Source organism: Parasteatoda tepidariorum, chromosome X1 (assembly GCF_043381705.1).
Source record: "Parasteatoda tepidariorum isolate YZ-2023 chromosome X1, CAS_Ptep_4.0, whole genome shotgun sequence".
In the NCBI taxonomy this organism is placed as follows: Eukaryota; Metazoa; Arthropoda; class Arachnida; order Araneae; family Theridiidae; genus Parasteatoda; species Parasteatoda tepidariorum.
This window is the reverse complement of record NC_092214.1, coordinates 26,436,515-26,459,186: the sequence shown is the minus strand read 5'-3', so window position 1 is coordinate 26,459,186 and position 22,672 is coordinate 26,436,515. Positions and strand designations below refer to the sequence as shown.

At 28.1% G+C, this 22,672-nt stretch overlaps 1 protein-coding gene across 2 annotated transcripts; it reads left to right on the top strand.

Moving 5' to 3' along the window:
* Positions 1–681: 681 nt before the first annotated feature.
* On the top strand, positions 682–21,046 carry LOC107456719 (protein NCBP2AS2 homolog). Of its 2 annotated transcripts, XR_011638180.1 has the most exons (7): positions 684–829; positions 970–1,038; positions 3,839–3,872; positions 7,119–7,191; positions 11,476–11,573; positions 15,677–15,741; positions 20,565–21,046. XR_011638180.1 is itself a non-coding variant. In XM_071187467.1 (6 exons), exons 2-6 carry the CDS (start codon positions 1,016–1,018, stop codon positions 20,601–20,603), a joined length of 267 nt encoding a protein of 88 aa, XP_071043568.1. In that variant the 5' UTR covers positions 682–827; positions 970–1,015; the 3' UTR covers positions 20,604–21,046. The 2 variants fall into 2 exon arrangements, 1 of the variants encoding a protein (XP_071043568.1); XM_071187467.1 differs by lacking the exon at positions 15,677–15,741 and having other exon boundaries at positions 682–827.
* The last annotated feature ends 1,626 nt before the right edge of the window (positions 21,047–22,672 follow it).

Here is a 22,672-nt window from a genome sequence, read left to right as displayed (position 1 = left end):
TTTTTTCAAGTTAAAGCGGATTTCACACAATTCCAAGTTATAGTAACAAAAAAAGAAAGATTTCTTTTCACTTTTTCATGTTTTGCACTTTTCGATCACTTTTGCAAGGTTCCCAGCAGATCACCGAAGTCAAGCATCACTGGCTGCAGTCAGTGTGCAGATGGGTGACCACTTGCATCAGCCTGCGTAGGGACCGAGGGTGTGCGGTATTGGTCCGCGATAAACTATTCTACCGTAAAGTGCTCCACTTCACGTGCAGGTTGTCGGGTTACTGAAGCGGGGGTGCCATCCCCTCTGCAGAGGATCAAAATTTTGATGGCGTGTCTTCGGATCATCCTCAGGGATGTTTCCCAGACCGTCGCCAATGGCCCATTGCGCAGCTCTAGTGTGACGTAAATGAACAACAACAACAACCATCACTTTTGCTTAATTTCATTTCAATAAAAAAATCAAAAATAACCTACGAATTTTTTCTGCATATGCGCACTTCCGGATGGTTGGGATTTTAAGTCATCGTTTAACAGCAATGGGAACGCTGTATCTGTACACAGTGATACGCGTTGTGTAAGGGACATTCTCCTTGAAAGTTCTACACGCACCTCCGATTATTGCAAAAGAAAACGCAGAATCTGATTGGCTAGTGTTTTGCGGGAAGTGTGTGTACAGCATTTACTTTGACTTCTACTATTTCCATTGGAAAATGTAAATAAACATTCAACTTCGTGATCTTGACTTTAGTATCAAAATTTTTATACTTCTAATGTTTCGAATTTTGTACATCTTTTTTTGCATCTATTAGGACTTATATGTTGTTCCATCTATAATAAGTGTATATCATTTATGTATTTTCTAATTGTTTTCTCGTCATAATTAATTATATCAACGAAAGTTTATGTTCTATGTTGTATATACTTCATATTTCTAAATAAAACTATAATTAGTTTCTTATATCAATTTTTTACTTTCTAGATTTGGCTTCTTGATATTTGAAACCAGTGACTGCTTTTGTTTCAAAATGGTTTTAAGGTTTTTAATTAGGTGAGTGTATGCTTTATTGTAGTAATTATCTATATTTAATTTCTGAAGATATTGATTTAATTGGATTTCGTTACGGAAGTTATTTTGGACAATTGTTGCATTAACCTAGTTAGATGAAAATGAAATTAAATATTATGGTGAAAATATCTTAGAACATTTCCGTACACTATTTATTTACTAATTACTTGTTGGAACTTTTTGAAGTATAGGTAATATTACTTGATTTCATAAGAGCAATTCTGAAGTTAAGATTTTATTAAGATGACAAAGTATTTATTACTTCTTAGTAATTTTACAATATAACTGTGCGCCTGCAATTTTTAATAATTTATTTTCAACTAAATAAATTACGACATTCTTTTGATTATATAATGTGAAATCCTGAGGAATGAAGAAGAGTGAGGATTTGATTTAGGTTAATGATGCTTACGTAAAAATCATTATTACCAAAATGTAATACTAAGGATCAATTAGTAGCTTTTATTAAAAAAAACTTAAAAATTCAATCTGATGCGAGTTTTTAAAATTTACAATATATTTAAATATATCATTAATATTTAACGTAATGAAACTTATTTATTCTGTACTATGTATGTTACCTTCCAAATTTTAATATATATGAACTTTTTATACTAAAAAAGCTGTAAAAAATTGAGTCTAATTAAAAGATTTTTGAATTGCTAGTGTATCTGTATAATGTAAAATATTATTAGTCATCTTTTTAGGGTTAGTAATTTTGACATAGTTTATTGTTGTTTAGTGTAGATTTTATGAGACTTAATTAGAAATCACTGTTACTAAAAATTGTTAACGTTTCACATTTGTAATAGACATACATACCTTACTAATAAAAGAAGTAAGCTGTTAAACTGGTTGAGTCGCATTCAGAGTTATGTACTTAGATCTTGCAAAATAAGTTATTCTTAAGAACACTTTTTTTTAAATTTGAATTTATATGATGTCTATAAAGTAGCCTATTGGCTGTAATGTTTAATTAATTAACTAGGCAGATCATGCCAATAATTGGGTGTTGCTAGTCAAACTTCCTATATTTTGTTTACGTTTTGGCTTTTATTTAGTCCTATTTGAAAAATTTTGCTGCTTGCCCATTATAAGCAAGGTTATCGAATGCTGTACCATATCACTCATTTTTACCTCATGGTTTGTGATTTGCATATATTTTTAAATCAGATGCAATTCTAATAGTTGACTCTCATTATTTGTGTAGGCATCCATATTATGTAAATTGTGTGAGAGTTTAACTGGAGCTGTCACTTGCACCTCAATGTAAGGCTTGTTACAAAATGTTAGTTTCTAACCATTGATTTCTGTTATCTTGCACTTCACCATATTTCTTGTATGTGTTACCTTTTCGACACTCATCATGTTGCTTCTTCACTGTGCGACATTTATCATTTAAGCAATGGATGCATCATCGTGAGTGTCTGCGTTTTGATTTGCATGCAATTATTCCGGCCCCCAGTCTTAACCTTGCTCTCTCTTAACAGTTAGTGTGTTGCCCTGGTGTGTAGTAATTGTCCCAAGAGCAGTAATTGTTTTCATCAGTTTGGCTTCTAGCCATTTAGAATATGAATTCTTTATTATTAAAAATAGTATCAAACCTTAGCATTAACTTCCATTGCCAGAGGTGATTGTGCTCCGGAAAAAGTGTAGATATTTCGCTAACTGCGATCCAGAAATCCAAGGTTCAGAAATTTCAAGAAATCATTGATTACATTTATGCGTCAGAATTCTTGTATATTTTATTTAAAAATATTGGAACTGGAATTTATACTTGGCATCTCTTTCATTTGTAAATATTTCTTATGAGTGAATAATAAATGTTATTAGCGATAAAAATAAACTTATACAAAATTATTAATTTAAATTATGCTGCATTCAATTTATTAAGAATTTCTTGTTGTGAAAATATCAATGATTTAAATTTATAAAGACGTTAATTTTTTTAAATGCATCATTAATGATTTTACTCAAGAAATTTTCAGGGTTTTTTAGTTGAGCTCACAATCACCCCTGCATTGCAGACTTTAGAAAAATTTTGCCGTCTAGTTCCAATATGTTTGGCTATTCAATGTGTCTCAACTTTTTATGCTACTCAGGACCTTATAATCTCTTTCAATTCTCTATGAAAGAAAATTGAGAACTTGTTAATAGACCTGTCATTTAGGATGCTATCTTAAAAATTGCCACATTACATAGCAAAGTAAGCTGCACAAAGGCATTGAAGCATTTTTCAAGGATATTGTTTTCATTCTTTTATGCATACAGTTGGTTGTAATAAGCATACGAATAAAATTAATAAGATAATAAAAATTGTGATTGTTAGACATATCCTTTAAAGTGTGGAAATATTCATGTTAATTAAAAAAAATTTTAGCATTGCAATTGCTATAAAATATCATAAGACTTTTTTTAAAATGTAGTGACAATTGTTCTATTTGAATTATACAGTGTGAAAAATCTTCCTCTATTGCTTTTACATTTTTAAATATTGAATTTAATTTTTATAAGTTTTGATACTTTTGGTCAATTATCTTAATATCACTGTGTTGCTACTCTCAATTACTACAAAATAAAGTTATTTAAATTTAAAAAAATTTTATTTATTTTTTTTAATTTTTTATAATATTGTTTTTTACTCCAATTGATTTATTTAATACTTGGCTTTAAAATGTTAATTTTTCTATTTTGTTTATGCTGTTTACAAACTTGATTAATAATTGTATTCCTTTTTATTATGTAGTAAAACTATTGATTGAAAATTTTTAATATTACTTAGGTACTTGGCAAATAATGAAAAATTGATACAGTCGGTAAGATTTGTTTATTTTCTTTACTGAGTACAATAAAAATAAATATTTTGTAACCAACTAAGTCCTTAGCCATGATAAAAGGGAAGCGCAAGACTTTACCAAGTCTTTACTGTAGCACAGTCTATGTCAGGGATGAAAAGATAGAAGTATTCTGTATCCTCAATATGAGGCTATGAATCAATCAAGAAGTTTCCTCAAAATGAGGGGGTAGTATAGGTTAGAGCTCCAGGTCACTTTTTGCTTATCAGCTATATTTGTACATCCCTGGTCTACATGAATGTGGTATTTAGTCGGTTAGAAGAGATTCCCACCTTAAATGTACATCATATTCAAGGAGCATAGATACAAATTTTCTAGTCCTCTTTTTGCAGAATTGAAAGATGGTTTTTTCTTTTATACTTGCTGTCTTCAATTCCCCTTTTTTTCCAAGATGGGAGGAGGTAAAAGATGAGGGTTAAATCATTTGTCTTAACTATCCTGTTATGATTTAAAAAAACAACTGGAAATGGTTCAGAAATCTGTGACTGGTGAGGTTATAGCTGTGGAAAAAAAATTGTCTGCTAGTATGTCATTATGATGACATTGTTCCAGTTATATGAAGAGGCATTGGTTTTAAAGTGAAATTGTCCAATACATGTGCATCTTTGTGATGAAAAAATCATTATTGCATAGGTTATTTTAAGCAAAAACTTGATTTATTATTGAGTATTATTAAAGTTAACTAAGAATGACCATGTTAAATAAAAATAAAATGGTAAGCAGCACTCTTATAATAAAGTGGAGGAGATGCATTTTTAAACTCAATGAAATTTTTGTGTCAATTAATAACGTTTAGACTGAGGGATGAAGCCCCTCAGTCCTAATGCCAAGAATTTTGAATTAGTAGAGACTGAATTTTTCCTAACTACCTCTTAGGAACAGGGGAAGAGGTCAATAGTTGGGGATTTATCAAAAGATAAAATAACCGAAAGCAAAGTTGACTCTGTAATACTAATATTAAAATTTAGATGATTTTACTATAGCTTAATCACCAAAAAGACCATGAGATTTAATATTACCCTGTAACTAAGGCATTTTTGTGGTTAAAGAAATAAAAGCAGCTTAAGGAATAAGAAGTTAAAAATAGATTTTGATATTTAATTTACTCACAACATTGATTTAATGAATTATATATTTGTATTGAATTTTAAAAAAATTAGCCATTGCATTGATTGTTAAGAAGAGAATAAACTATTTATGTTTGCTTTAGATAAATTGTAATAAAATTAATTATTGATTTAATTTAATTAAACAAGAATAAAAAAATTACATTTATGAAATTAAAGAAATTTTAAAAGCTAGGAAATATGTAATTGCGTGGCATCACATATACATTTGTATCGAATAAAAAAAAAGTTAGCCATTACATTGATTGTTAATAAGAGAATAAAATATTTAAATTTGCTTTTTGTAAAATGCAATGAAATTTAAATTTATGAAATTAAAGAAATTTTAAAAGCTGGGAAACATGTAATGCCTTTATGGCATCACAGGGATTATTTATTTATTTATTTTTTTTTAACATATTTGCGTGGACAAATCAAGTATTTCTATTTGAATGCCTGCTATTACTGCTGCTCATTATCCAAACAGTCTTTAGGGGATTCGAGTCTGTTTCTGAATAGCCCTCCTCTCTTCTTGCTTCTTTTCCTTAGATTTCAAAAAATTATTTTTTATCTCTTTCTAATCCTTTTCTAGTCTCCAACCATTGTCTTCTTGGTCTTCCACCTTAAAGCCTCTAGATTTTCAATCTAAGACCTATTTTTTTTTTATGGTTTTGTTGGTACTCATCCACTGAATGTAACCCAACCACTTCAGTCATCTATTCTTTATATGAGTGACAATAGCAATGTTTCCACAGTTTTTCATAATTTTTAAATTATTTCTAATTCTCCATACACTAATGTCATTGACAGGTCCAAAAATTCTCTGTACCAGATTAAGAAATGATCTCAATCTTTTATCCAACTTAGATTTAATAATTTTATAAAAATAGCCCAGACTTTGGAAAAATCTTATACAATAGTATTTTGCTTTTAAGTGCAAACAAAGAGCACTTTAATGGTGTTAGAATATTCCAAAAAGTCTATTTATTTATTATTAACTTGTTCATTATCTCAACTGATATATCGTCATTTTAAGTAATTATTAAGCCCTAATTGTTTTACTCATTCAAAATATTCCTCACCTAGTGTTAAACTTTGCATGTTGTTACATTTATATTTGTCTCTGTTGGCAGTTGGTTATTTATTTTACTTTCATTGACTTGTAGTCCCACCTTGATTGCTTCCCCTCTTATATGCCCTTATCCTTTGCCAGACTATCATATGTTCCTCCAACATGATTAAAAATATTTGTATAAGCAAGAAAATTATTCCTTTTTGTTTGATTATTCCATATCCTTTCACTTTTTCTCAGGCACAAATTAAAAACCCTAAGTGAGACTTGGTCTTCTTGTCTTAATTCTTATATGTGTGAAAAATTTTATTAGCAATCTTCTTTTTATGTGAAAAATTTAATCGTGATCTGAATTTTTGTGAAAAATTATAATTTTATCTAAAATATATTTTTATTATAAAATTGAAAAATTGTGTAAATTATCCAATGAATATTTGAACTTAGAGGATTTTTACATTTGTAATTTATTTTATTTATTTATTTATTTTGATATTTTTTTATTCTAATTTTTGAGGAGACTAAGTGTGCAAACATAATTTTGTAAATCAGTCAAAATTAAAAATTTTAACTTTTGATAATTTTTACATTTGTCATTTTTTTATTGTTGTTTTTTGGAAAACCTAAGTTTGCAGGCATTATTTTCTTGAATCTGCCTATCAATGATAGTAAAATCAACCTGTGTTAATTTCTAATTTATAATAACAAGAGTATAAGTCTGTATTATTATGATGGGCATTTAATCCTGAATTTCATTCTCTACTTTTTGTTTTTGTATCAAAAACCTGTTCACCGTTTAATAGTGTTAGTGGAATCAAAAGTCACTTAGGAAATAATTCCTTCATAACATTGAATCAACTCATGAAAATATTTTTTGCTTTACTTTAATAAAGTAATGCATAAATTCATTTGCCTTTATGAAATTGATTTGTTCTTGAAAATTTTTAATAAAAGATTAAAGTCTGTTTAAGGTTTTAAAATATAGCCTTATGTTTATGTCTATTGTAATATGGTTTGGTGTTTGTTTTATAGCTAGCTGACTCATACCCAATTCGACAAGCTGCACGTGTAACTGCCAGGTTTATGATGAGAGCTAAATTTTATCGTAAGTATTAAAAAGCATGATTACCCTGCCAATTTTCAACTACATACATTTGTAAAATAAAAAGTTTCAATTTTGTTTAACATTAAAATGAACTCAAATAGCTTTTTTTTGCAACCAGATATCGCAAAACATTTCATTTACTTTGTTTATATAATTTTTATTTTGATGAGTTAAATAAATTGTGTACAAATTTTTCAGCTTTTTGAAACTTGAATGTTAAAATTAAAGAAACTTAACTGTAAAGAATTTGTTATTCTGTAGAGCTAGAATATACAAGATTAATAACATTCCTGTAAGTTGCTGTAAAAATATAGTTTGTTTTATCTCTAAAAAATAGCAATTATTAATCTACAAAACTGTATTTTATACTAGATTATATCTTTTGGATTGAAAAGAAAAGGTTTTCTAAAATTAATTTCCTAAAGTTAATTTAAATAAATGAAATCACTTATTATAATCTTAAATAGTTTATCCAACTCTTGATAGATAAAAGGAAAATATCAACACATTCATTATAAATAGGCAGTCCTTTACTTTTGAACTATCTACAGGCATGGATAGTTGATCCAATACTTTACATGAACAGGCATCAATCTACACATGACTTATACATTGATGCAGTATTATACTATATTATATTGATGCAATATTGAGTTAAACATATCTCAGAATTGTACATAGTGATTGAAAGGAATTAACATAAAAAAAAGAAAGGACTCAAAACATTAACTTTTAAGAGAATTCTTTAAAAAAAAAAGTTATTGCCCCAGAAAAGTAGTGCAATTTTAAAACATATGTTTTAAAATTTTGATTACTATTTCAGTTCAAAAATAATGTTCATGAATAAGTATTTAAGCATTTTAGAGTAAGATTTTATCCCTTCATAATTTTGTGGAACTCAATATCACTTGACAAATGATTGCTTGTTTTTAGGAATTGAAGCTTCCTCTTCAACCATACAATATAATTGCATCAAGTTTGGTACTTGTGAAATGGCTAATATGAAATGAAATGTTATTTTTAGACTTTTTATGCTATATATTATTCTGCACTTAACATGATTAGAACTGCATTTTTAAATTAGTACATTTGTTGTTAAAAGTGGCAGCTTAATTTTTCATTGCAGTTGAATAATCGGTTGTTACTTAAATCAGGTTGTTACTTTACATGTGGGGCTAACATTTTTCATTATAAATTGTGCCTGTGCAGAAAGAATTAATAAGTGAAATTTGTAAAGAATAAAATATAATTAATAATCATATTATTCTCTTTCAAAAAAAAATATAGAGAGATTGTATGAATTCCTTTTAAATTTCATGAAGAAATAGAGGAAATCTTACATATTTCCATAAATGGAACAATATTGTTTTTCAATTTATTATCAATACATCATAACTGACAGACATTTTACCACTTCCTTCGCAAAGAACTACTCAAATTAAGAATCTTGACCAAATTACTGCTTCTGAAATCCAAAAGTGTTCAATATTTATGTGTGATTTTTTCGGAAGCAAAAACATAAATAAAATTTAACCCAATTTTGTAAGTTAAATTTTTGTGAGCTAGTTAGCTGAGACGTTTTTAATTGGCTTCAAAATAACAATACATGCATGAAATAACAAATTTTATTTTATATTTTAGTTGATATAAGGAAATAGTTGTTTTAATATCTTTGACTGTCACTGAAATACTTAATGCGATATTAATTAAAGTATAATCTTTCATTACAATTTTGTTGCACTTCCATTGAAACTCATATCATTCGATTTGCTTCTTTATACGGAAGGACCCATGTACAGTAGAACCCATTTATCTGTGGCGACACATATTTTGACCTTGCCACATATTTGACAAACTAGTGATCTCGGATGTACATTAGATTTTCGAATATGCCTTTCTTTTCCTTAAATGATGCCTATAGAAGTTGAAAACAGGGAAGGAAATTTCTCATATCTCCATTAAATACCACCTTTTAGAAGGAGAATCCATCTATTTGATTTCATCAAAGTGAAAGCCAATTCATTAATTGTGGCAGTTCTCAAGAAATTACTAAGTATTACACAGTTGTTAGAATTGAGACTGACATTTTGTCACAGGTAAGTGACAGTGAACCTACTCCTAGTGCTACTGCTTATGAAACATGAAAATTTTGCCTAATACAGACATTGTTAGACTCCAAAGAATGTAGATTTTAAAAATTATTAGAACTTGGCAATCAAAAACCATCTGCTTTACTAATACACATGCAGGAGTTGATAGATGAGTGATAAAGTTGGTAAAGACTTGTTAAAATCTTTAGGGCTTCAATAATCGCCTAATCAAATGCAAGCAACTCTAGGTACTTCTGTGATGAATTAAATAGACTGCACTTATGGCTGATAAAATAGAAAATGTAACATCTGTTTCCACTATAAATGCCACAGAATCAAAAATGCGATAATTTTACTCGAAATATTAATGACATGCACAAGAAATTGAAATAAATAATGAAGAGGACAAGCTTCTAATACATGCCCACAATAGATCATGTTCCAGAAAACAAGAAAATTCGACAAACTTTTCAGCAGTATAACACTAGGTTTTGTTGGTAACACTCTAAATTTAGTGATAAATCTACAAAATGTATCAAACCTTAATCTTTTCAGGTAAACTAATTGGCCAAGCATGTGTGGTGAGGAGCGCTGAAAACTGTAATAACTGACATCCTTGTAGTTTATTAAAAATCATTAGGTTAAAATTTACTTGCGGGCACAGATGGAGATTTAAGTGTTATACTTTCTACTTTTTCAAAACGCAAGAAACCTATAACTCCATTGAATTTAGTAGCTGCTAATAGCTCAAAAATTAACATATTTGGGTAGCAGTTAAATTTAGATATGTCTATGCCATATATTTCCTTAGACATTTACAATTGCCGATGTTTCCCGATTAATTCGAGGTGAGGACTTTCTACATCATTACAGTATTGGCAATTTATTTAAAAACAAACAGTCTAGTAGACCGTTTGGCTGATGCTACTACTATTGGAAAAATTTCTTGAGAGTCGTCACCAAAAATTATTGCTCTCTATCCATCTTTAAAATTTAACGAATTAATTAAGGAGTATAAATCTTTATTGTAAGACGTTCTTAGATTTCTATGTAAAAATCATTATTCTCCTACTGTTAAGCACATAATAAAAACTAAAGTATCTCCTGTTGCTGTCAAGGCTAGACAATAAGCACCCCGCAAATTCGCTGCTGAAAAAGCAGAATTTGTGTATTTAGTTTGAAAAGGCATATGTAACCCTTCAAAAAGAAGTTAGAGTAATCCATTGCAAATGGTTAAGAAACACAATGATTCATGGAGACCATGTGGCTACTACTGTGAACTTATGTCTAGATAATTACCCATTACGACACATATGATTTTTCGTCAAATTTACATGGGAAATCCATATTTTCTACTCTAGATTTAAAAAGCTTTCCATCAGGTGCCTATAAATGAAGAAGGCACCCAGAAAACTGTAATTATAAAGTCATTTCATTTACTTAAATTCAATTACATGACTTTTGATTTAAGAAATGCTGCACAAACTGTGCTTCGACTGCTGGACAGAGTTTTGGGCGGTTTTGATTAGTGCTTTATATATACATATATATAAATGAAATTTTAATAGCCTTTTCTTCTATCAAGTTCAAGAAGTTTTTGACTGTTCGTGAAAGTATAAACTGACTAACAAATTACCAAACATTTCTGAAAGAGTAAAGTATTTGGAACACTCAGTTGATAAAGAAGGCATAACTCCTTTACCCAGAAAAATTACAGTCATAGAAAATTTCCCAAACCAACTAAATGTGACTGAATTGTCAAAGAGATATGCTGAAAGTATAAATTAACTAACAAATTACCTAAACATTTCTAAACGAGTAAAGTATTTGGAACACTAAGTTGATAAAGAAGGCATAACTCCTTTACCCAGAAAAATTGCAGTCATAGGAAATTTCCCAAACTGACTGAATTGTCAAAGAGATATGCTTGAAAATGTATTGCAGTCTGCCACTTTATATATGAACTCTAGGACTGACATTCTTATAAGTATTTTCATTAATCTTGTAGTTTTAAATAGCCATTTATTTGATGAGACATTCACAGGTTATGGTATGAATCCAGCTGTGTTTTTTAAATTTTATTCTAAATTCTGTGTTTTAATATATATTAAAACTAAGACTAAATGCCGTTTTTTTTTTTTTTTTGAGTGAATGTTATTTATGATAAATTAAAAATATTTTTGTCATACTGTAGAAGAGAAAACTTTGGAAAATATTAAGAAGAATTCTGCTGAATCTTTATCAAAATCAGAAGGATTTGATTTTTCATCTTTTTTATCTCATCAAATAGAGGTATTTTCTAAATAACATTTAATTATATTATATTTATTACTCTATGCTTTTCATCTTTTATTTTGTTTGTTACTATTTTGTGTAGGTTTATACAGAGTTACCAGCATGATTTATAAAATTCACTTTGTCTTTGGTTGAAACTTAGAGCATTAGTAAGATTCTTTTAGGGTATCCAATCCTTAAATTAAGAAAGTGCATTGACCCAGGGCTAAAGAGAATAGAAGGGCTGGTTCACTCCTTTGTAGTATCTCTTGCCGCGCCGATCCTCCGACGTCACTCTAGTGACGTCACTTTGGCGCAAAGCTCGCACTTTTACTTCAAGAACGGAGCGTTTGGCCTTACTAGCTCTAACTAATATTGGATCATTTCTTTTTGCGAGATATTCTAAGACATTTGTTATTTTCTATAATGACTTTCCTCAGTTTTTGCAGTGAATTTACAAGAATTTAAAACTATTATCGAAATGCCAGTTTGCGCGATTGCAACTTGCAAAAATTCTGATATAAAAACAAAAGGAAAAAGTATAATTTTTCGCGTGTTCCCTAAAGTAAATGAACAACTATGTAAAGAATGGATTCCGAAATGACACAGTTAATATAAAACAGCAATACGTTTATTCTGTCGTAAAGAACTTTTATAAAAATTCATTATCTAAATAGAAACCGCCTCGTTACTTCATAAAGAAAGGCAGGTGAAAAGAATTAAAAAATAGATAAAGTCAAAGAAAATTAAAATGTAAGTAAAAAGTATAAATAAAATATATAGTATATAGTTGAAATTCTCCTAATTTCATAACATATTTTTTAATGTAGTTATTCTAAATATTTATGATTTTTTTTAAAAATTATATTCTCTTCAATTTAAATATCTATAAATTATATCATCGTAAATTTAAATGTCTATAAACAATTGTAAAATTTCTAATGTCATTATGAACCTAAATTATTATTTTGTTTCAGTAATTAGCGTTTAAGGTTGATGTTTCCTAATGATTAAGTATGAACAAATTGCTATTAACGACATATTTTAAAATCAGGGATTCTAAATTTAACTTAACTTATCTTTATAAAAGAATATGTAGATAAAAAAAGTGTCGATATATGCCTTCATTTTTCTTAATAGTTAAAGTTAAAACTGAACTTTTTAAAATAAAGTATTTATCGTGTCATTTTCACCAACTAGCAAAACATTTTTATAAGTTTAAAATGGTATTTTTTTAATATAATAACCAAGAAAGTTTTTTTTGAACTATGTTTATGAACGGAAATAATGTGTTAATTACGTAAAGTTTGAAGGCTAATAACCAGAAAAAGTCTAACTTATTTTTACAAGAGAAAGATGCAAAGTTATCATATCTTTGCTTGCGATCTCCGAGATCTGTAGACACAGTGACGTCATGAGGAGGGAAATCGTAGCTTCAGCTCTAAGAGCGGAGTGAACTAGCCCTTGTATTCTCTTTAGCCCTGGCATTGACCAGCCAATTCTGAATTATTTGAAAGTTTAAGCACAGTTTACATAGTCATTAAGTTTATTATTTTTTTTAATTAACAAGGCTACATTAGCCTACATGGCGACCATTACTGTAATGCCTTCTTGTCAAGATGCTTACAGTTACTGTGCTCTATCCGACAATCTTTTTTTTTTTTTAATTGCCAACATTTTTTATAAATCTGCTTAGAATTATGTAAAATTTGAATATCATTATTTTTATATTATTAATCATTTTTGATTTTTAAATTAAAATTAAAAATAAGATTTGTAATAAAATAACTATGGATATAGCAATAGCTTTATATATTCTTTATAAGGTCTATCCTACAGAAATAAGACCACCTTGATGCCATAACTAAACATGAAGCTAACTAATGACAATTTAACATATTTATTATGAAAGTCTATATACGCATACATATTTACTAATACTCTATTATTTCCTGTGCACCTGGGCAGGGAAAAGAATCAAATATTCAAAAAAGGAAATGAAAAATTGTCCAACCAAAATAAAGCCACTACTGTTAATGGCCAATACATCAGATATGTTTATGCATAATTTTAAATATATTATTTTGCATACAATTTACCGATTTATAAAATAGAAGAGAAGTTTTAACAATATCAGCAATCAATTCTGCCTTAAACTGAAACTCTTTCTGCCCTACTGAGGATAGTCCCTCTGTGAGCTGATCATAATACATAGTGATTAATAGATACCTGAAGTCAAGCATCACTGGAAGTGGTTGGATAACCACTTTGATCAACCTGCAAAGGGACAGAGAATGTGCAATATTGGTGGTCGTTAAACTATTCTGAAGTAAAGTACTCAACTTTGCATGCAGATTATGGGGCTACCAAATGGGGAGAGCCATAACCTCTACAAAGAATCAAAATTGTGAGGACATGTTATCAGATCAGCTTCAGAGATGTTTCCCTGGCCATCACCAACAGAACATTGTGTAGCTCTAGTGTGACATAAATAAAGTAATACCACTACTACCCTTTGAGAATATCCTCTACATTTTCTTAGAAATTAAGTTAAGGGAGGAAAATAGGTCATTTCATGAAATGCACCCTATTACTCCCAAACCATTCTCCTGTAGATTTTGCAATCTGAAAGGGAGTAATGTCCTGCAGAAAAATCCAATTCGGGTCACCATTTTTCTCTGTGAATAGTTGTAAAATGGTTTCTAGCATTTTTTCGTAACTGGGAAAAAGCCAATCTAAGTTTAGAACCATATCGAAAGACTTTCCCCACCATTACTGCACCTCCACCTTTCTGTTTTATAGAAAAGATTTCATCTTTTTTTTCTCTTGCCATAGCAATAGATTGCAGAATCATTCAGGCAATTTAAATTGCATTATTTTTCTCTTGAGATTTTGACGTGACTCCCCCAGCTGCTATCTTTTGCAAGGTTGCCACTCCACTGGGAGAACAAGAAAAACCTTGAAAATACAGGGAATTTAAAAATCACCTAAAATAACAGGGAAAATGCAGGGAAATTTGATTTTTCCTTTACTAACTGGGAAAATATAGGGAATTTTGTTTCTTATTTTTATCTTTTAAAAAATAGTGACCACTCAAAGTGTAATCTATGGAATATTTAACCATGATATTTCAGCTATACTAAACTATATAATTTACTATAGCATTATTTAAGTATGTTCAGCTGTTTTTCCAGCAATTAAAACTAATAAATATAGTTAGCCCAATATAGCTTTCACAAAAGCGCATTAGTTGTTGTTTCCTCTTAATATATTGTGTATAATATAATATGTACAGAGAAAACGCCTGGAATTTTTTTCCAGATTTGAGTGGCAACCCTGTTTTGCTTTTAGATAATTTTCAATATGGACTGCTGCTTTTTTTAATTTTATACAAATTGCTTGTAGGATATTAAAAAAAAAACAATAGATAAGAAGATAAAAAAAGAAGCAAAAATCTTCAAAAGACAGAAAGGTGGAGACTCAGGTGTGAAAAAGATTCAGCTATGGTGTCATAGCTAACCTTGCTTTTCCACTGGCTGAATGACAGCTACCAATTGCCAAATAAATCCTAGAAACCCATTTACTACCATTTTTTAGAGAAAATTGATTACTTAAATTAGATTTTCCTGCTGTAAAACACCTCAGTTAATGTTGCAAAATCTTGAAGTTTTTATGGACAGTAAGGTAGATGTCATAAAATTGTCTGCTTTCCCCCCCCCCCCCCCNTGTAAATTTATACTACCCCCCCCGATCTCAATTATAAGAGCAGGTGTAGAGGTGTCCTCAGTAGAGTTGCTTATGTATCTCAATGACAAACACTATCAGCCCATAGCAGAGTTGAGAATTGCCATCAGCGAAACCTGGGATAATATTGGTTGTGATATCTTCCAGTATGTAAAGTAAATAGTCTTCAATAAGTGGTACAAAGCATTATATATTTGAAGTCTTTTATAAACATGCCCTATATATTGGCTATTACCCGTAATGGTAATATTTTTTTTACGTATATAAATTTTTTCTTACCTATGTGGAGCAAGAAGTGAGTAATTTCAAGTAAATATGTATTAATATATGTAGAGATTCCCTTAGTATAAATGTTTTTGGTCATTGGTTTCCTTTAGATCTAATTACAGCAGAAAATCAAGATGGCTTTACTTTAGTAGGACACACCTTAATAATAAAAGAGGTAGATTTTTTTTCGTTATATATTTTATTAGTATATTTTGTTAAAAGAACCTTGACAACAATTGCACATTGAAAGCTAGACATTTTTCAGCATTTTAACAATTTAGAAAAGCTGACTGTTTACATTGACAGCATTGTTGAAGTGTATCTGTTTGAAAACATAATTCCTTAAAATCAGTAGGACTGGGTGATGCATGAAATTTTTCTTTGTGATATATCATCTGTTAAACATCAGGATATAACTTACATCCATTTATTGATTTTTTTAAAAAAATAAAATAAATCTATTACAAAAGAAAATGTTAAGTATAAAAAAGGCTTTTATAACATCTGTAACATTCCTTAATTTTTTAAATTAAAATAATGGATTGACTTACTGTAAAATTATTAAAGTAAAAAGCATAAGTTTTGTTTCAAATTTTTTTTAAATTATAAATGACTAAAAATTTAATGGTTTAAAAGTAATAATTTGATTTTATTTAACTTACGTGTATTGTATGACTTTTTTTAAAAATAGAGAAAGATAAGTAAAAACAAGTAAAATTAATTGTACATTTAAGTAAAACAAATTTTTAAATTATTTTATGGAAAAAATGTTCGAGTACTATTTATATATTGCTTGATCTTCTTTTCATTTATTTATTTAAAATAATAAAATTGTCTTGAATAATGGTCAAATCCCATACATATTAAACACAAAAATAAATATAATTTTTTTTTGTTACTTATTTATCTTTCTTTTTTTTTTTTTTTTTTTTTTTTTTTTTTTTTTTTTTTTTTTTTTTTTTTCTTTTGAAAATAAGATGAATTTAAGATTTATTAATTAAAAATATACTATATTTCTGACATAGTATTTAACTTGTATGTATTAAAAGAAAATTTTAATAAATAAAAATTAAAGAAATAAAAATTAATAGTACTATTGTTTTATTAAAAAGAACACTACTTTTAAAACATCTAAACATTGCTTAACGTTTTATTTAATTAAAATTGTCTAGTTGTTTTAACTAACAACTGAATTCCTAAAAGAAATTAAAGCAAACTTTGTTTTAATTTTTTCAAAATTAAGAACAGCTAAAGATCTATAGAATTAAAAATTTAAAAATAATGATAAAAGAAAAAAAAAATTCTTTAAAATTAAGAAAGAATGGTTAGAAAAATACAGTTAAATTAAATATTAAACGTTTTAAAAATTGGATCCTTGTCATTTAACGTCACGAAACCAACATAGTCTTCATAGATAGATGAAATTTAAAATCGTCTTTGCTGTGCATTTTGAGCAAGCATCCTCGAATGGTAAATTATGTGCTTTATTACATTGGCGACTTAAGTCAGAGTTGTGATGGTTCACAAGAAACAAAAGCTGATATATTGGTGTGAGGATGCAAGTATTAAATGGATATTTCACAATGTATCAATATATCGTCCAGTCCTAATGTTGAACAACTGTATTGTATTTCAATATAACCTCCAATGCAATTTATTTCTGCAATTAAGGAGACAGAATTTTGTGTATGGTTTATTAGGTTTTTTTTTTTTGCTTGTGTATAATAATAAACATTGCGAGGTCAAACAAGTGGAGTAGATTTTAATTTTACCAGCTTGTCCACTTCAAAAGTCTATACATACCTTTTTTGCTAATTTTTCAAACTTTGATGACTTTACTATGGCATATTTTAAATTTTTTTTTGGTTTTTTATTTTATGAAGGTGACTGTCGGAGGGAATCAATTTGTGTATGTCTGGGTGGCAGAAAACTGTGTTTATTTTTAACGTGGTTAATTTTTTAAAGGTATAATTCTAATACACTGAGTCTCATTCCCAAGTGATGAGTCCTGCTTTCCTCTTGTAAGTTCAAAAATTTTTATTACTGGCAGAAAAATTCTTAAAAACTTTATAAGCTTTGCCAGCAATGTTACTATTCAAAACTCTTGCCAGAATGAAACTATTTCATGCTTGAACAATATTTTCGAATGTATTTTTAACAAACCCATGTTAGGCATTATTACAAAGAAGCATGAATAAGGAATGATGTAATTGAATTATATTGCTCATTGGTTGTTTTACGTAATTAAGTACTGGTGGAGTAAATGCAGAACAAAAAAAGTATAATCATAAATCTTACTGGCAAATGTGTGTTCTTTATTATTTTTTATTACACTATCTTATTTTTTTTTGTTTAGAGGTTCTTTTTTTCTTCCCCTTACTCTTTTATACCTTTTATCTAGCCCATCCATCATCTTGACAAGTTTCAAATTTCAGGGGTCCCTTAATATGTATTTTATGGTTATTCTAATTAAATATTTTTACAACCTGGCATGTAATACTGAAAAAATCTATGCCTGGTCAGAACTTTTACAAATGCCAATTTTCAATGAAACAGGACGGCTAATTTTTGATATATACATCAGTAATTTTTGTTTCAATCTCTGTTTGACAATAGAAAAATTAAAAGAATGAAGAGGAAAATGAATAAGTCTAAGATCCAAGTATTTAGTAGATAATTTATACATAAAAGAGTTTTAAAGTCATTTTTGTTCAACTCTGAGTGGCTGTCTTTCTTTTTCAAAACTTGATTCTTAAATTAAACTGGAAATCAACCCTGTGCACAGGTGGTATAATTGTAGCTGTTCTGGAGCTGCATTAATTAGGACAAGCTGTGGGAGTCAATGGACAGTTCTTCTTAGACTCCCCAGTAGTCATCTTTGTGCTTTACGACATGTGTCTACTCTTAAGTTTAATTTAAAAAATAGCAGGAAAAATACATTTTCTAATGTAAATTTATACTAACATTATTGTATACTACTAAAAAGTGGCATTAAATAATGATGAAGTATGTCATTTTCCTATCGTGACCAGCTAAGGGAAGATCCCTCTTATATACATTACTAAATCAACAATTAGCTATTATATTTTTGTTTGCATGTCAAGTTGAATTGTTAAACAAATTATATGCCTATTCAAAATCATCAGTTATTCTTGTTCATCATGTTAGTATATTTCTGGAAAAAAAATGGATATTTTAGGTATAATTATTTATTGAAAACAGTAATTAACAATTGAAAGTGTTTTTCTGAAATAATTTTAATGTTTTAAGTGCTTAAAAATATTGTTTGAATTTTTATTTTACTCAAAAAAAAACTTTGAGTGAATAAAAATCCATGACCTAGATATATCTTTCTGCTTCTACTTCAGAACTGTCTTATCAAAGCTATGCTTTAAAAAAACCGGAGACATTCAAGTATCAGCAGGTTTCCACTTCTAATTGCTTGTCTACTGATTATGCAACGATTGCTTGCAAAGGTAAACATCTGTTTTGAAGATGAAAACATGCCTGTAAATTAGCTCTCAGATGTATTAGTCAGAAGATATACACTTGTCATTTAGCTGTCAAGTTCCAATGTTTGAAATAACATTTGTTTGAGGTTTTTCAATTTGCCCTTGTTCACCTCTTATCAGTTTTCTATTTTATTCGTAGGCTATCATTACAAGTTTTCATTGCTACTTGCTTGTTAGAATGAATGGAAGTGAATTGTCCCCGATTATTTTGTCTGTACTTTTTTGATATTTGCATTTACTCTTACATGGAATTTCTCAAATCATCATACTTGCACCACCCAAATTTTTTTCACAATAACGAGTTTACTACAATTTTTATAAAGCTATGTTTGAATAAAGATAAATTTGGCTAAACTTGTTTCTAACTTAATACGATTTTTTTATAATTAATTTGCACCATTAGTTTTAAAATTACAGATAAGATACAATAAGAGTAACAAAGTACTCACACCTTTGACCACTATTCTTGCATATTTTCCTGATTGTGGTTGCAACTATAAATTAAGGGTCAAGAATTCAAATTTGAAGATAAAATATGATTATCTATGGAAAGTAAAGTGCAGATTTTTTCAATACATTTCAGTAAGAAAAATAAAATCTATATATCTTTTAAATATATTTCATTTTCTAATTCCTCTTCTTTTTTTATATTCGTTATGGGATTTCTTTTATGACTCTCTCATTTATTGCCCTCATTATAAGATCAGACTTGTTTAAGTACATTCAATATAACTCCTGAGGGCCATCCTCAAATGATGTCCTGCTTGGATGGGAAGGTGAGAGTTAATGAAATTGTAACATTTGGAAGGCAGAGAGTAATATGAAGTGCAAAATCGCACATTTTGGTTGAAATGATAAATAAAATCAACAAATTAAATATTTTTATATCTTTGCATATTTTGATCAAAATGAGTTCACATATAATCATAATTATTGTTGTGCTCACAAAAACCATTAATACACATAAAGTTACAATAAAATTTGAAATATGATTTATTGCATACTACATTTTTCTGAACTACAAGAATAAGTATGTAATACATATAACCTGACATGTGACAAGTTTGGTAGAGGGTATTGTGAAGTGTGACAAGGGGGAAGAGAGGATCAGAAATATAGAAAAAAAATGTGACACAATGGATATAATCTGTAAAGGTTTTTCAAATGATAGTTTATTGTTTTTATTTTAGATCAATTTTTTCATATTTTAGCCTTTAAAAATACTTTTCTATAGTATATTAATAAGAATACTGAACTTACGAAATTGAAATGGAATCACTATTAACTAACCAATTGTATACCAATTTTCTTATGAATGAGTTTTAAGGAAAAACAAGGCATTGTGCATTTGTTTTTCCACTAAATATAAATTAATTTTTTCTTATATTACTTCAATACAATATATTGCACAGTTTTCTTATTCCTTACTATTATGCAATATACATCAGAATATTTTTATTATAATGTTTGTTTTTTTTTTTTTTAGAAACTGAAAAAAATTCTTGATGGAAGAAATAAACGGTGATGGCCTACTTACGTGGTATTTTTAAAAATGGCATTACAAAATTTTGTGTTGTAGACAAAGACTTCTAGTTCAATTCAAAACAAATCTGGCTATTAATTGTTTTAACAAGTTTTTGATAAACAGTATGTGATAATGATTATGAAGCAAATGAATAGCTATTGATGATGAAACGAAAGTTTTTGCAGATTTTTTTTTCATAAATAATTTGAATAGTTTTCTCAAATTTCCTACTTCATGTTTGCAACACCAAATAAGTACAACCATTTTTCCAAATGTATGTACATAGACATGTTTTCTCTAGTTTTCATTAAAACATGTTCAAATTCTGTTTTTATTTATTGATTGTTTAAAAGTTAATGTGCCAAGAATGATACACATGTTTTTAACATTATATTTATTGCTTTGAGACTTTTTTTTACAGTAATAAAAGTCACCCAATTTGTTGTTATGTGTTTCCTGAGTTTAGCATTACATTAAAATCTACAATTTAACAAGAATTTTTTTTTTTCTTGATGATGATACAAATATTATTCTAGATTAAATATATGTATAAAATATAATGACAGGTTTGCTTTCGAATCTTAAGCTAGAACCTGAACATTAGTATAGTAATATCATGTACTGATGCAAGATTGGCAGTGAAAATGCAAAGTTTAGTTTCATTAATTTTACAAAAATATTGTCGAATATCGTTCCAATAGGTTTTTTAAAAGCAAAGAAGGTGTAAATTAGAATTATATTATAAATTTTGGTTGCATATTTTCAAAAGAAATAAGAAAATATGTTTTATTTCTGTCTGGTACACACATCACAGATAGTGATGGAATTACTATACTAGATTTCGCTAATACTACTAAATATGTGTTTACACTTTGAAAGATTCCATTTTAACATTTAAATCTACTGTGTTGCATAAATCACTTTTCATTCTTGCCCATCATAATTAATTAGATTTTTACTATTACCAAAAAAAAACTTAGACTTAGTTCGCTGTACTTTTTTTACAAATATATATATAATAATTTGAAGAACATTCCTAAATTTATAAAAATGTAGCTTAAAAGATAAATTCCTAAGTTCAAAGGAATAAAACTAGACATAGTAATATGAAATAAACTTTATTTACTCATTGATATCACAGTTTAATTACAAGCCAAATTTTGCTTTTAAATCTTCCTTAGTTTAGAGACAGCTAGTTTTTAAAAGCAGGAAATATGCAGTTGAGGCATGATAAAAACCTAAAATGAATTTTATAAATATGATGCGCACAGATTTATGAGCTAAAAATTATTTTTATAAAATGGAACTAAAATATATTTTATCCCTACTGATTTATATTCAGAATTTTTGGTTTTATTTTTTAACATTTTTTTTATTTTTTATATGTAAATAGTATATCATCATCAATTATAGTGCTTTTACCCATATTTCATTGAAAAATTAATAAAATTTCAATTAATTGTCTCTCTTTTGATATCCCCCAAATGTTTAACAAACTAATTATAATTTGTATCTTAAGACAAAAATTTGCTAGAATACATAAATGCGGAATACATGTGCTGTTTAGCTATGCTCTTATAATTTTAAACTTTCCAATAAATCAATTTAAAGCTAAGAAAGATATCCATCATGTTTTTAAATTACAATATTTAGAAATTACAAAGGGTGTAACATCACCAATATTATGAAGTAATTATACAGGGCTACTAGAATCTGGATTTTTTTTAAGTTGTAGAAATATTGAAAAGGATGTTTTATGCTGTTCAAATTAAACAATATTTTTAAATTCAAAAAAAAAAATATAAATGTGTTCAAAAAACCTTAGATATGTTTTTATAATGTTCAAGGGGAAGCTAAATTGAAACATTTTCAGTTGTTTTAAACTTGAGCTACTACTAATTGCCTTTTTCCAGTTTGTAACAACTGTGTTATATTTAAAAATTTTATTTCTTCTGTCGATACTCTATATTTATATTTAAATGAATTAAAATTAGTTTATTTCATTATTTACTAAAATAATTGTTTCTAATTAATGAAATTAATTTTGATTTATTTTTTAAATTCTTGTT